We start from the raw sequence: 12,782 nt of genomic DNA, 5'->3' as shown, positions 1-12,782 counted from the left end.
GTTGCTAGAATTGTTCTATATCTCCATGGCGAACTACTCTATTTGCAATTTCCTGATGACAGATGATGTGTAGTATCTTTTAATTTGCTTATTTGCCACCTGTATATCTTCTTTGGTGAGATTTCTGTTCTGATTTTTTTGCCCATTTCATTAGATTGCTTGCTTTCCTGTTGTTGAATTATGAGAGTTCTTTGTAATTTTGGGTTTGGATCTTTTACCAAGTATATGTTTTGCAAATATTTTATCTGAGCTGGAGCTTGTCTTTTGCTTTTCTTCATGGTGTCTTTTGCAGAGCAGAAATCTTTAATTTTAAGAAAGCCCAATTTATTATTTTTTTTCTTTTATGGGTCATGATTTTGCTGTTGCATGTAAAAATAGATCACCAAACCACAAGTTTATGTAAATTTCCTTCTTTTTTTTTCTGTAGAAATATTATAGCTTGACTTTTACATTTTGGTCTATGTTTCCTTTTGAGTTAATTTTCTTAAAATACATAAAATCTGTGTACAATTTCTTTTTGCATATGGATGTCCAGTTGTTCCAGCACTATTTGTTGCAAAGATAATCTTTTTCCCCATTGAATTTCCTTTGCTTCTTTGTCAAATATCAGTTTTCCATATGTTTTTTTTTTCCTTTTTTTTTTTTTGTTGTTGTTTCTTCTGGACTATCATAGTCCATTGATCTATGTCTTTATTTTCCTCTAATATCATGCTGCCTTAATTATGGTAACTTTATGACGTCCCAGTAAATACTGAGATCAGTTCGTGTGAGTCACCCAGCATTGTTTTTCCTCAACATTGTGTTGGCTGTTCTAGCCTTTTTGCTTTTCATATAAATTTTAGAATCAGCTTGTTGATATCTACACAATAGCTTGCTGGGATGTTGGCTGAGGTTATGTTGCAACTGTAGGTCAGAGTGGTGTGGGGCCATGGAGCAAAAGGTCAAGAAAGAATTCCTGAGACATCTGCAGTGCAAAAAGGTGTTTTTGTTTTTGTTTTAAGAACAGGGACAGGACCAATGGGCGGAAAGAGCTGCCCTGTGATTTTGAGGAGTGATTAATTATATACTTCTAAGTTGGGGGTTGGGTAGAGATAAAGAAAGTCTCTAAAGGGATTTTCATATGTTAAGGAAGACTTACAGGATCCTGGAGATCTGGCTATTGTCTAGCTGAGGCTGTTTTTGCCTCTAGCAAGGCATTAACATTAATATGACCCGAATATCACACCTCTCGTGTCTGTGGAATTTATCAGTGGGCTGTAAGTTGTAAGGAAATTTAATCTATATTTCTTTTGCCTTTGTTCTCCTCAACAAGAGTATTCCCAAATCCTCCCTCCCTATAAGAACTGCATTCTGTACCACTCCTCCCAAATTCATTTTAAAGTTCTAACCCCTAGCATCTCAGAAGGTGACTGTATTTTAAGACAACTCCTTTACAGATGTTACCAAGCTGAATGGAGGTCATTAGGACTGGCTTTATTGCCAAATGACTGGTGGCCTTAGAAAAGGGGAAGTCTGAAGCACACCCTTGCAGAGAATGGAGAGTGAAGATGAAGGCAGAGATGTGGAGGATGTTTCTACAAGCTAAGGAATGCCGAAGATTGCCGGCAAAGCACCAGAAGTGAGGTGAGCAGCAGGAAAAGGCCTCAGGGCTCTCAGAATGAACCAGTCCTGCCAACACCTTGATCTTGAAACTTTACTGTCCAGAACTGAGAGGATACATTTTTGCTGCTTTGGCCACTTAATTTGGGGTGCTTTGTTTCGCAGCCTTGGCAAATGAATAGACTCCCATCTCTTATGACATTGCTGTCATTCTATTTACTTGCTCATAACTGTTTACTTGTCCATAACCAATACATTGTTACTTCTCTTTTAAGAATAAGAAAAAATTTTAGAGTTATTTTAATTTTATCTTCATTTATTCTTTCTCCAACACTCTTCCTTTTTTTATGTCCATGCAAGTTTCTGATCAACATCATTTTCATTCTCCCTAAAGACCTTTTTTTCTCTTTCTCTCTCTTTTTTTTAAACATGTCTGGCTGGGTGCATTTGCTAGTGATGAATTCTTTCACCCGGTATTTGCCTGAGAAAGTCTTTATTTCTCTTTAATGCTTAAAGACAATTTTGTTGGATTTAGAATTCTAAGCTGGTACCTTTTTTTCCTCTCTCTTTCAACACTTGTTTAAATGTATCTATCAGTCCACTTATTTCCTGCTTTCTTGGTTTCTGACAAGCCTTTCTCTCTAATTCTCGTTTTTCTTCCTCTATTGTTGAGAAAATTTTCTCTCTGACTTCTATCAAGATTTTTCTCCTTGACTTTGGTTTTCTGTTGTTGACTATCATATACTTGATGTGGGAAACAAAGGCAAAAGAAAAATAAATTCCCTTACTACCTAGAGCCCACTGACAAGTCCTTGAAACAGGCAGAGTGACATTCCTCGAGGAACTCAACTGCCTCCATGTTCATACTTTGCTAAGGGCAAAGGCAATCTTAGCCTGACCCCCAGGATCTTGTAAGTCTACTGTAACATATAAAAATTCCTATGGAAACTTCCTTTATCTCTAACCCTCCCAAGATACATGCTGGCAATCATCCCCCAAGCATATGACCTGCCCATATACACCTGAAGTGTCTCATGACCAAGGTTTTATAAGATGGTAATAAATGACCATTTCCCAACAATAGCTAGCCCCTCAAGGTCCTGGAAACCTCCTTCCAAAATACCCTAGAGACTGCTTTAGCTATCCTTAACCCCCACCCAACTTGAAAGTATGTAACAGGGCATTCCTCATGACCCCAGCGCAGCTCTTTCTGCCCCCAGGTTCTGTCCCCATGATTTAATAAAACCACCTTTTTGCACCAAAGATGTCTCAAGAATTCTTTCTTGGCCATCTGCTCTGAATCTTGACATCTTTCCTACATCAGACCTAGGTATAGTTGGCTTTTTTTTTTTTTTTAATTTTTTGCTATTCTGTTTGGTGTGTTGTGACTGCGTGTATATTGTGATTTTCAGAATAATCTCAGCCGCTTTTATTTGGGTACTTATTTTACTCCATTCTGTTGTTCCTTCCGGCATTCCAATTACATGTGTGTTGCACCTTTTAAAACTATCCCAAAGTTCTTGGATGCTCTTCTCTGTGTCTCTTTGCCATTTTTATCCTTTGCCTTTCTGGTTGGTAAGTTTCTACCTGTAAGGGCCTATTCAGCCAGAGTGGCCCCACTCCGGTTAACTGCCATTTTGTTGTTTACGCAGTAAAACAGATATTGACTCTGCCCCCTGGCCCCCTGGGGAACTTACTTAAAAATAAGTCCTGGAGAGTCCCAGGTAAAAAAGCCCAAATACAAGGGTGGGTCAGGTCAGGTGGAGACATTCAATCAGTGGGGGGCGCATTCTGTTTCCTAGCTACCAAGGAGTATGGGCCCCACCCTTTGGGCACCTTTTGGGCACCAATTCTGAACTAGGTGATAGGCTGGTTCAAATGTCTACTAGGGTAAATTGTAATTCAATTGGTCACCTAGCATGACTGTGCAGCTTTCTCTGTGTGTTACAATTTCATTGGCCACCTGTGTGTGGCCAGGCCCAACCACATGGCCTTTGCTCTATAAAAGCTAGTCTGTGAAACAGAGAGGGGTCATCTTCTCTGTAAGGGACTGTTTGACAGTTGGTTTGATTCTTGATGCTTGACATGAAATAAAGCTTTGCTTTACCTTCGCTTTATATCAGTCTCGCTCCTTTAATCACAGACCCATTATTAAGGGACCCAGCATTGGGGACCCAACATACTGACCTATCTTTAAGGTCACTTATTCTTTCGTTGGCTGCAACCGGCCTATTGATGAGCCCGTTACAGGCATTCTTTATTTCTGTTACAGTGTTTTGGACTTCCGGCATTCCATTTTTATACTTTTATGGAATTTCCATTACTCTCCTTTCATAACCAATACGTTCTTGCAGGATCTCTAATGGAGCCCATCACCGATTAATTGTGGCAGTTTTCAACTTCCTTGCTTGATAATTCTAATATTGGTGTGATAGATGTGTCTAATTCTGTTCCTTACTCTGTCTCTTCAGACTGTGTCTTTTGCTTGCCTTTTAGCATGCCTCATGATTTTGTTGTTGAAATTCAGACCTGGAACAATAGGAACAGTCAGGTAACAGGAACCGAGGTAAAGAAACTTCAGTGTGAGAATTTATGTGAATCTGGCCAGTAGCTGCTATCTTTGAAGGAGTCAGGGGTTTCAGGTGACTCTGTTATCTCCTGCATTGCCTTTAGGCATCCTGAAGTACTTATTCTTAAAGACAGTCAAAGACTTGCAGCCGTTTCCATGGTAACCCACTGTCTTCACCCTGGAGCCCTGTTGCGGTGGAGGTAAGGTCCCTGAGGGAGAGAAGCATTCTATACTCTTGTGATTAAACATAAATCTTTAGTGGACCCTCGTTGGACACTCACCCTCTTAGGCAACACAACAAGGCTGTGGGGTGCTGAAAGGGGAGGAAGGTCCTTTTCCCAGGTGGGGAATGGATTTAGCAAAGTCTTTTATCTTAGAGAATAGTTGTTTTTATTAATGGAGAATTATCTAGGCCAATTTCACTCTTTTCTTCCCCACCTACTATGATTCTCTCTTGCTTCCCTCCTCTCTCCGGGTTTTGGGGACAGTGCTTTGCTCTGTGACTTCTGTTCTCTGATGGCCCCAAGAAAAGTCATTGCCTTTCGTTTTATTTAGCTTTTTCTTGCTTCAAGGATAAGAGAGTATTAACTTCCAAGTTGAAGAACTTGGAACATGTGAAGACATGTTTAAGCTAAAACTGGAAATCCCAACTTTGTGTATTTGAAACATTTCATTAAAATTAAGATAAAATAAGTATGTAGAGATTAATAAAGAAAATCAGAGAAGCATGGGGCGAGCATGGCAAACTCAAGGAACTTCAAAGAGCTTGGTATGCTAGATCATCGTGTATGTGTGAGGGGGGCTTTGTATAAAATGACAAAACTGGAGAGGTGGGCAGGTGTCAGGAGTGAAGGTCCTACGGTGAGTGTAACATGTTAGGTCACTTGTGTCTTATTTTTTAAAATCCTTACTGTTTAATATAGGGCTTAGTAAATAAAAGTTGTTTAATAAATGCATATTGAATGAAGAAAGAACAAAGGAAAGAAAATGTAGTTGAAAAGTCATACTAAAAATTAAGTGTGGAACGATAACTTCACATTTCTCTTAAAGAGTATGAAGAGAGTTATTCTAGAATTCTTACAAAGAGCTACTTTTCTTTTTTTTTTTTTAAAGATTTTATTTATTTGACAGACAGAGATCACAAGTAGGCAGAGAGGCAGGCAGAGAGAGAGAGGGAGGGGGAAGCAGGCTCCCTGCTGAGCAGAGAGCCCAATGTGGGGCTCGATCCCAGGACCCTGGGATCATGACCTGAGCCGAAGGCAGAGGCTTTAACCTACTGAGCCACCCAGCACCCCAAGAGCTAGTTTTCTCAGTATCTTTTAAAAACACTTAAATATTTAAAAACGGCCTAGTTATTTAAAAACACCCTTTTTATTTTTAAGGTTTTCAAGATGCTGAGGCAGCTTTTGCATTTAGATAATGATTTTTTTTTAACATTCAGTTAATATTTATGGCCTTCTCTTGCTGCTTCTCATATGAATGAGAAATTATTCTTTGGCAGATATCCCCCAAATTAGCAGTGACACACAAATTTTTGGGGGTGGTTCAACATTCTGGTTGCTTTTCCCTCCATTTCCACAGGGACTATAGTTTTCTCTGGGTTTCCCAGACTTGTCGGTTAGGAAGCTGCTTCTTCCACTTGTTTTCTTATCTAACTTTAGAAAAACACTAGTTCACGACACTTATATGTCTAAATATTTGGCTGGTGGGAATTTTTTGGGTTTTCTAAATAAAGGCCGTCTATAGCTATAAAATATTAGACTATGGGAGACCTTGCAGGCATTTTGGCTAATGTACATCATGGAGGAGGGAAGTGAGACTTAGAGAATTCAGGAAGATTGCCCCTGTTTATACGAATGGCTGCTGGGAGAAGTGAGAATTCACTTCTCTGCGTATCACTTCTGAGGCCTGATTATTTTTGATTTTCATCAACTAGGAACAGTATTAGTGTTACCCTGAGTTTTAGGCCCCTGGAGTTTGACTGCACAGTAGATGATGTTCAAACGCTTGGTTTCCTATCGCACTGCTTATAGCATTTGTCGGAGAGTAAATGAGACAGGGAAGAATTCCCCAGAGAGGGCAGAGAAGCTTGTGGATCCCATGATGAAGATGTCCATTTTCCTCAGCAGGTTCACTGACCAGGTCATACCAAGCAGATGAATCCAGCAAATCATTCCCAGGTGACGGGCTTTGTCCTCCTGGGGCTCTCCCAGGTATGGGAGCTCCGGTTCCTTTTCTTCAGTGTCTTCTCTGTTGTGTATCTTTTGACTGTGACGGGAAATCTCCTTATTGTGGCCATCGTGACCTCTGACCCACACCTCCACACAACCATGTACTTTCTCTTAGGCAATCTTTCTTTCCTTGACTTTTGCTACTCGACCATCACGGCACCTAGGATGCTGGTTGACTTGCTCTCAGGCAACCCCGTCATTTCCTTTGGCAGCTGCTTGACTCAACTCTTCTTCTTCCACTTCATTGGTGGCATCAAGATCTTCCTGCTGACTGTGATGGCGTATGACCGCTATGTTGCCATCTCCCAGCCCTTGCGCTACACGCTTATTATGAACAGGACCGTCTGTGGTCTCCTCATGGTAGCCTCCTGGGTGGGAGGCTTCATCCACTCCATTGTACAGGTTGGACTGACTATCCAGCTGCCATTCTGCGGGCCTGACAAGCTGGACAACTTTTACTGTGACGTGCCTCAGCTGATCAAATTGGCCTGCACAGATACCTTTGTATTAGAGCTTCTAATGGTGTCTAATAATGGCCTGGTGACGTTGATGTGTTTTCTGGTGCTCTTGGGATCTTACACAGCACTGTTATTCATGCTCCGAGGCCACTCATGGGAAGGCCGCAGCAAAGCCCTGTCCACCTGTGCCTCCCATATTGCTGTAGTGACCTTAATCTTTGTGCCTTGTGTCTACATCTATGCAAGGCCTTTTCGGACATTCCCTATGGACAAGGCGGTCTCTGTGCTGTACACAATGGTCACTCCCATGCTGAATCCTGCCATCTACACCCTGAGAAATAAGGAAGTGATTGTGGCGATGAAAAAGCTATGGAGGAGGCAGAAGGACCTTCTGGGTCCCCTGGAGCACTGACCTCCAGATTAGCAGAGGCAGGGCCTGAGAAGCTGCTAGCTGCTTCAGTGTAGGAACATGCTTGAGAAGACCTGCAGAGTAACTAAAACTACATGTCCCCTCGGTTACTTGCTCTACTACTTGCTTCTCTATTGTTTTCAACCACAGTCAAGTTCTGGAGACCTGAACTCTTAACACAGTTAGAAAATGGAATGAGTATCCTAGAACTGCTCCCAAGTGCCTACTAGAGAAGAAGTCTTAGGTGCTATGCATAAATGGTGTTTGGCTCAGTGGTACTTGTCCATATGATGATATTGGCCCTGCAGAGAAAGTTCTAGCTTCATGGAGGTGGCACATCTGGTGTTTCTCTTCTGATATTTCTTCTTGGACACAAAATACATCAGATGAGCTCAGAAGAATTATAAACATCCTGGAGACAAGAAGGATCTGGAGGTTAAAGTAAATGTGGTGTTGATTTGGGAAGGCTAACTGAATTTAATGTCAATGAAGAGAAAGGAAATTGTCTTTGGAAAATTACTTCCTCCTCTTACTTAAGGTATTCACCATCATCACAATTTAAATAATATTTGTTAAGAGTTTACTATGTGGCAGGCGTTGATTTTATCATCTTCATTTTTTAAAAAAAAGATTTTATTTATTTATTTGACAGACAGAGATCACAAGTAGGCAGAGAGGCAGGCAGAGAGAGAGGAGGAAGCAGGCTCCCTGCTGAGCAGAGAGCCTATGTGGGGCTCGATCTCAAGACCCTGAGACCATGACCCGAGCCAAGGCAGAGGCTTAACCCTCTGAGCCACCCAGGTGCCCCTATCATCTTCATTTTAAAGATGAATCTGTGGCAACTGAGAGACTTTGAATCATTTATTTGAGTCTCTAGAGCTTGTTTCTGGAATCTAATCCAGGTTCTGTGTAACTTTGGAACCCAAGTTCTGGATAATATCTAAAGCTCTTTGTAGCTACTAAGGGTCACTATGTCTTTTTGAGTTTGTGCCAGTTAAATTGGCATCGTGGGCAGAGATAAAATATTCTAACTTGGTCTCGGTCTCTTGTAGTTGGGAGTGAAACAGACTGGATTTTGGAGTGTGGGGACACAGAGTAAAAGATCATTTGTTGACAACTAAACACAATGAAAAATGCAGAATTGGGTTATAAAGTGGAAAGGTAGATTATCCTTCAGTCCCTAAATAAGGAGTGGTGCAAGATAATACACAAGTACCCCTAGAAGTTCTATTGCAACTTAAAAGGGAATGGAGAAACAGTCATGGTCTTTTCTTAAGCGGTCTATTACCCCCCCTCACATCTTAACTCCCTGATCCATATTCCTGTGTCTCCTACCACCAAGTTAACCATCTGGCTTCTTACCTTTGTCATAGGACCGGCACTTTTTTTTTTATCTTCACTCCCATACCTGAGAATCAGTTTTACAATAAAACAAAGCAATGTGTTATTTATGTTGAATGTTATTTAATCAATTGGTGACACCTACCATGGATGTGGGATGGAAAAAGGATGATATTTAACAAGCGTCTGTAATCATAGCATTAAGTCATCACCCATTCCTTATACCTTAGTAAGTAAATTAGTATAAGCAAAGTTCCTTTCCTTGATGATAGCCAGCTGAGAGGGAATGTTTAGTACCTAGGGCCTAGAGCATGGGTCAAGCTTGAAAGAGGAAAGACACAGGTCTAGGAGAAAACAAGTTGGAAAGTTGGAAGAGGTGTTCGTATAGCAGAGCAAACACATAATCTATTTAAAAAGAATATCTTTTAGTGAAAAGATAATTTTGGAATCAGAAGACTCAAGTCAGAGTTCTCTTTCTGTATAGTTTAGTTTAGTAGGAAGAGTTTAATTCTCCTGCCACTATACCTTGGACTTGTAGCAGAGTCAGATCTTGATTTATATAAGTCATATGTACAGATACACTGAAGAGGACATACAAGTGCAAATAAAATGCAGCTTCTTCTTCTTCTTCTTCTTTTTTTTTTTCCCCCAGTAACCCAAATGATTTTCATCTGGCTGGATAGTAGGGGAAAAGAGCTAAAATTTAGGCAGGTCCAGTACACATAAAAATGTACATAGTCCCCTTAAATAGGAGGTCATTCTCTTCAGAAAATACCTCAGTCTCCCTTAGGATTCTGCTCTCCCCCTTTTAATAACTTAGTCCCTTTACCAGCTCTTTCATAGGCTGTGAGATCTCTGTAGGCAGGAGCAGTGCCCATCTTACCAAGTCTGCTTCCAAACTACATATTGTCCATTTTTCTCAGTCGTCGCTGCCAGTCGTAAAGTCAAAGTCATAGCCAGCATCTAGGCTAGGTGGCAGCTTCTTACTTGATTCTCTCAAAACCACTAGTCTCCCTCTAACCAGTTGTCCCACAATGGCTGATTGATTTTTTTAAAAATACGACTTGATCACTTCCTCGCTTAAAACCCTTCAAAGGCTTTACGTTGCCTTTACAAAGGAAGAAAGATCCACGGAAACCTTATAGATAAGGTCCTGTCTGACCTGACCTCAGCCCCCCGCTCTGCTTCCAGTCCTCTTGTACATTTTTCTCTTTTAGTCCCCCTTGTCTTACCCCGGGTCCTGGCCAATACTACGTGCTCGCTCTGGAAAGCTCCTCCCCTCCGGCTTGCCTGGGTAACGGCGGCTCCACCCGAGGCCACAGTTTAAAGCTCATCTCCTCAGAGGCGTGTTCCACATTTCGTGGAAATTAGTTTTCCTTATTAGCCCCTTGACCGAAACTCAACTCTTTTTCTCAAAAGCATTGATCACAAATTGTAACTGTAGCAAGGTGTGTATTTAGGTTTTCTTGTTTGTTTGCTTGGTTTGGTTTTGGCCAGCCATCTGCAGTGTACTGTAAATTCTATAAAAGTGAGAGCCATGTCTACTACCATATACTGAAGGTCTAGCTCCAGAGCTGAGATTCCAGAACAGCCCCAGAGTGGCCTCGGGTCCAGAATCGAGGAGGCGTTCACTCCCAGGTTTGTGCTCGGCCTGACCATGAACTTGCACAACCAGTGGGGCATGCGTCTCTTTAAAATTTGGGTCCTACACATCTCTGTTGTCCCAAGACGTCACCCTCTTCTGAAGACTGCCTAGCTCAGTGCCTTAAACATACGAGGTATTTAATAATATTTCTTCAAGGAATGATGGAATGATTGTCCTTGTATTTAGACTTGGGAATTCAGGATAGCCAAAGGTTTTGTTGGTCACGGCAGTCTTCCTTTATGTGATTCCTATGAGATGCTCATCACATATAGAGCAGTAACAAGTGGAAGAACCATTTATTACTGCTGCCAAAATGGAATTTTCTGTATCCAGATTCTGATTAATCTTGTCTGTAATACTCAGTCCAGGTGGAAGGCTGCAGAAGGCCTCTTACTCCCCTCTAAGCTCCTGATCTGAATCTCCACGTTTCAGCATCCCCCGAACGGCTTCATCATTGAGGATCCCAAAGCGGGAATCAGTGTGCCTGAACACACATGTAAGGAAGAAGAGGAGTCGTCTCCCTGCCTGAAGGCCATTACCTTCCCCAAAGGACATGTGTCCTAATCAGAATTCTGAAACTTGACCAATTGGATCAGCCTTATGGGGGAAGCATCAGGCAGATAGGAGGGAGGAAAATGAAGGCTCACTCCCTGGTTTGTATTATCTATTTATGAAGACTTCTTCTTCTTTCTTTTTTTTAAGATTTTATTTATTTTAGAGAGAGAGAGGGAGTGCACATTTGCAAGAGGGGCAGAGGGAGATGTGTACAGATCCTGACTTGGGGCTCCATCCTTCCACTGCAAGATCATGACCTGAGCCGAAACCAAGAGCTAGATGCATAACTGACTGAGTCACTGAGGTGCCCCATATGGAGACTATTTCTTAATTGTCTGAGGAAAGTGCAGGGTGTTGCTCGAGTGACTTGAACTTCACACTTTTTAAAATTGCATACTTTTTTTTTTAAAGATTCTATTCATTTATTTGACAGAGATCACAAGTAGGCAGAGAGGTAGGCAGAGAGAGAGGAGGAAGCAGGTTCCCCCCTGAGCAGAGAGCCCGATGTGGGTCTCGATCCCAGGACCCTGGGATCATGACCTGAGCGAAGGCAGGGCCTTAACCCACTGAGCCACCCAGGTGCCCCAAAATCGCATACATTTTTAATCGCATCTAATACTTCCTTTTACTTGTGACCCTCACAGCCTCCTGCAGCCATGGCTCTGTGCCACCTCAGCACATCGCTCAGCGCATGCTTCACCTTCTCATTGCGGAGACTGAAGATGAATGGGTTCAGGAGGGGTGTGACGATACAGCTCAGGACTGAGGCACCTTTGTTGAGCAGCTTGGACTGAGCGTCTGACATATGGATGTAGAGAAAAATGGAGCTTCCGTAGACAATGACAACCACAGTCAGATGTGAGGCACAAGTGGAGAATGCCTTCTTTCGCTCTGCAGCTGTGGGGGCCCTGGAAACAGTGGCAAGAATGCAGGCATAGGAAACCAAGGTCAGTGCCAGGGAGCCCAGTAACATGGACATGGAGAGCACGAAAGCCACCAGCTCCAGGTGGCGGGTGTCTCCACAAGAGAGCCTCAGCAAAGGCCAGCTGTCACAGAAGAAGTGGTCGATACCGTTAGGGCCATAGAAAGGTAGGTTGGCCATGAGAATGATGGGACAGAGGACCCAGAGGAAGCCAGCTAGCCAGAAGGCCAGGATGAATTGGGAAGAGACACGACCACTCATCAGAGTCTCATAGTGGAGACTTGGCAGATTGCCAAGTAACGATCCAGAGACATGACAGCTAAGAGGAAGAAGTCGGTGGTGCCTAGGAGGAAGTAGAGGTAGGACTGGAGGATGCAGCTGGCAAATGAGATGGAGTGATCCCCTGTGAGAATGAAGATGAGCATCTTGGGAACCACAACAGACACGAGCAACAGCTCCAGGAAGGACAGGTTGCTCAGGAAGAAGTACATCTGTGTGTGCAGGTGTCGGCTGGTCCAGCTGAGCCCAATAATAAGCAGGTTGCCTGTGGCCGTTACGCTGTAGGTCACCATCAACCCCAGGACCAACAGCAACTGTAGGATGTGACTTCTTGGGAAACCCAGAAGAACAAACCCTGTTACCTGAGTCTAGTTTTCAGGACTCATCTCCAGTGACCTGGAGGAGAAATGAAACAGAACTTCGTAACTGGATCTATAGTCACAAATCATATTCTAATCAATCAATAAAATAATGAGCATCTAGTGCTTCCTTACATTCTGAGAATATATTAATCTTTTTGCTTAGAGGTGACTCACAGAAAGAGAAGCAAGCTATGATAGCAAGCTGTATACCACTAATAACATGGATGATATTGAACACTAATTATGTATTAGGAAATTTAGATGCAATATCTCCTCTCGCAGTGGCTTTTAAAGTTAGATATAACTGTTCTCAACTTTTTTTTGGTAAGATTTTATTTATTTGTGATGTGGGGAGAGAGAGAGAGAGAGAGAGCGCAAGCACAAGCAGAGGGAGTGGTAGGCAGAGGGAGAA

At 42.3% G+C, this 12,782-nt stretch overlaps 2 protein-coding genes across 2 annotated transcripts; one reads left to right on the top strand and one right to left on the bottom strand.

Moving 5' to 3' along the window:
• Positions 1–6,324: 6,324 nt before the first annotated feature.
• LOC132012495 (olfactory receptor 4D5) lies at positions 6,325–7,269 on the top strand. The gene has a single exon (XM_059392563.1). It carries the CDS (start codon positions 6,325–6,327, stop codon positions 7,267–7,269), a length of 945 nt encoding a protein of 314 aa, XP_059248546.1.
• Positions 7,270–11,419: 4,150 nt separating this feature from the next.
• On the bottom strand, positions 11,420–12,394 carry LOC132020331 (olfactory receptor 6T1). Its single transcript, XM_059404529.1, is given in 3 exon segments — positions 11,420–11,455; positions 11,457–12,010; positions 12,013–12,394. Coding segments are annotated over 3 exon segments (972 nt in total).
• Positions 12,395–12,782: the final 388 nt, after the last annotated feature.

Source organism: Mustela nigripes, chromosome 1, assembly GCF_022355385.1.
Source record: "Mustela nigripes isolate SB6536 chromosome 1, MUSNIG.SB6536, whole genome shotgun sequence".
NCBI lineage: Eukaryota > Metazoa > Chordata > Mammalia > Carnivora > Mustelidae > Mustela > Mustela nigripes.
This window is presented reverse-complemented; position numbering and strand designations above follow the sequence as displayed.

Coding starts and splice junctions, on each gene's coding strand:
- LOC132012495 (XM_059392563.1), top strand. CDS start 6,325: ATGAATCCAGCAAATCATTCCCAGGTGACGGGCTTTGTCCTCCTGGGG.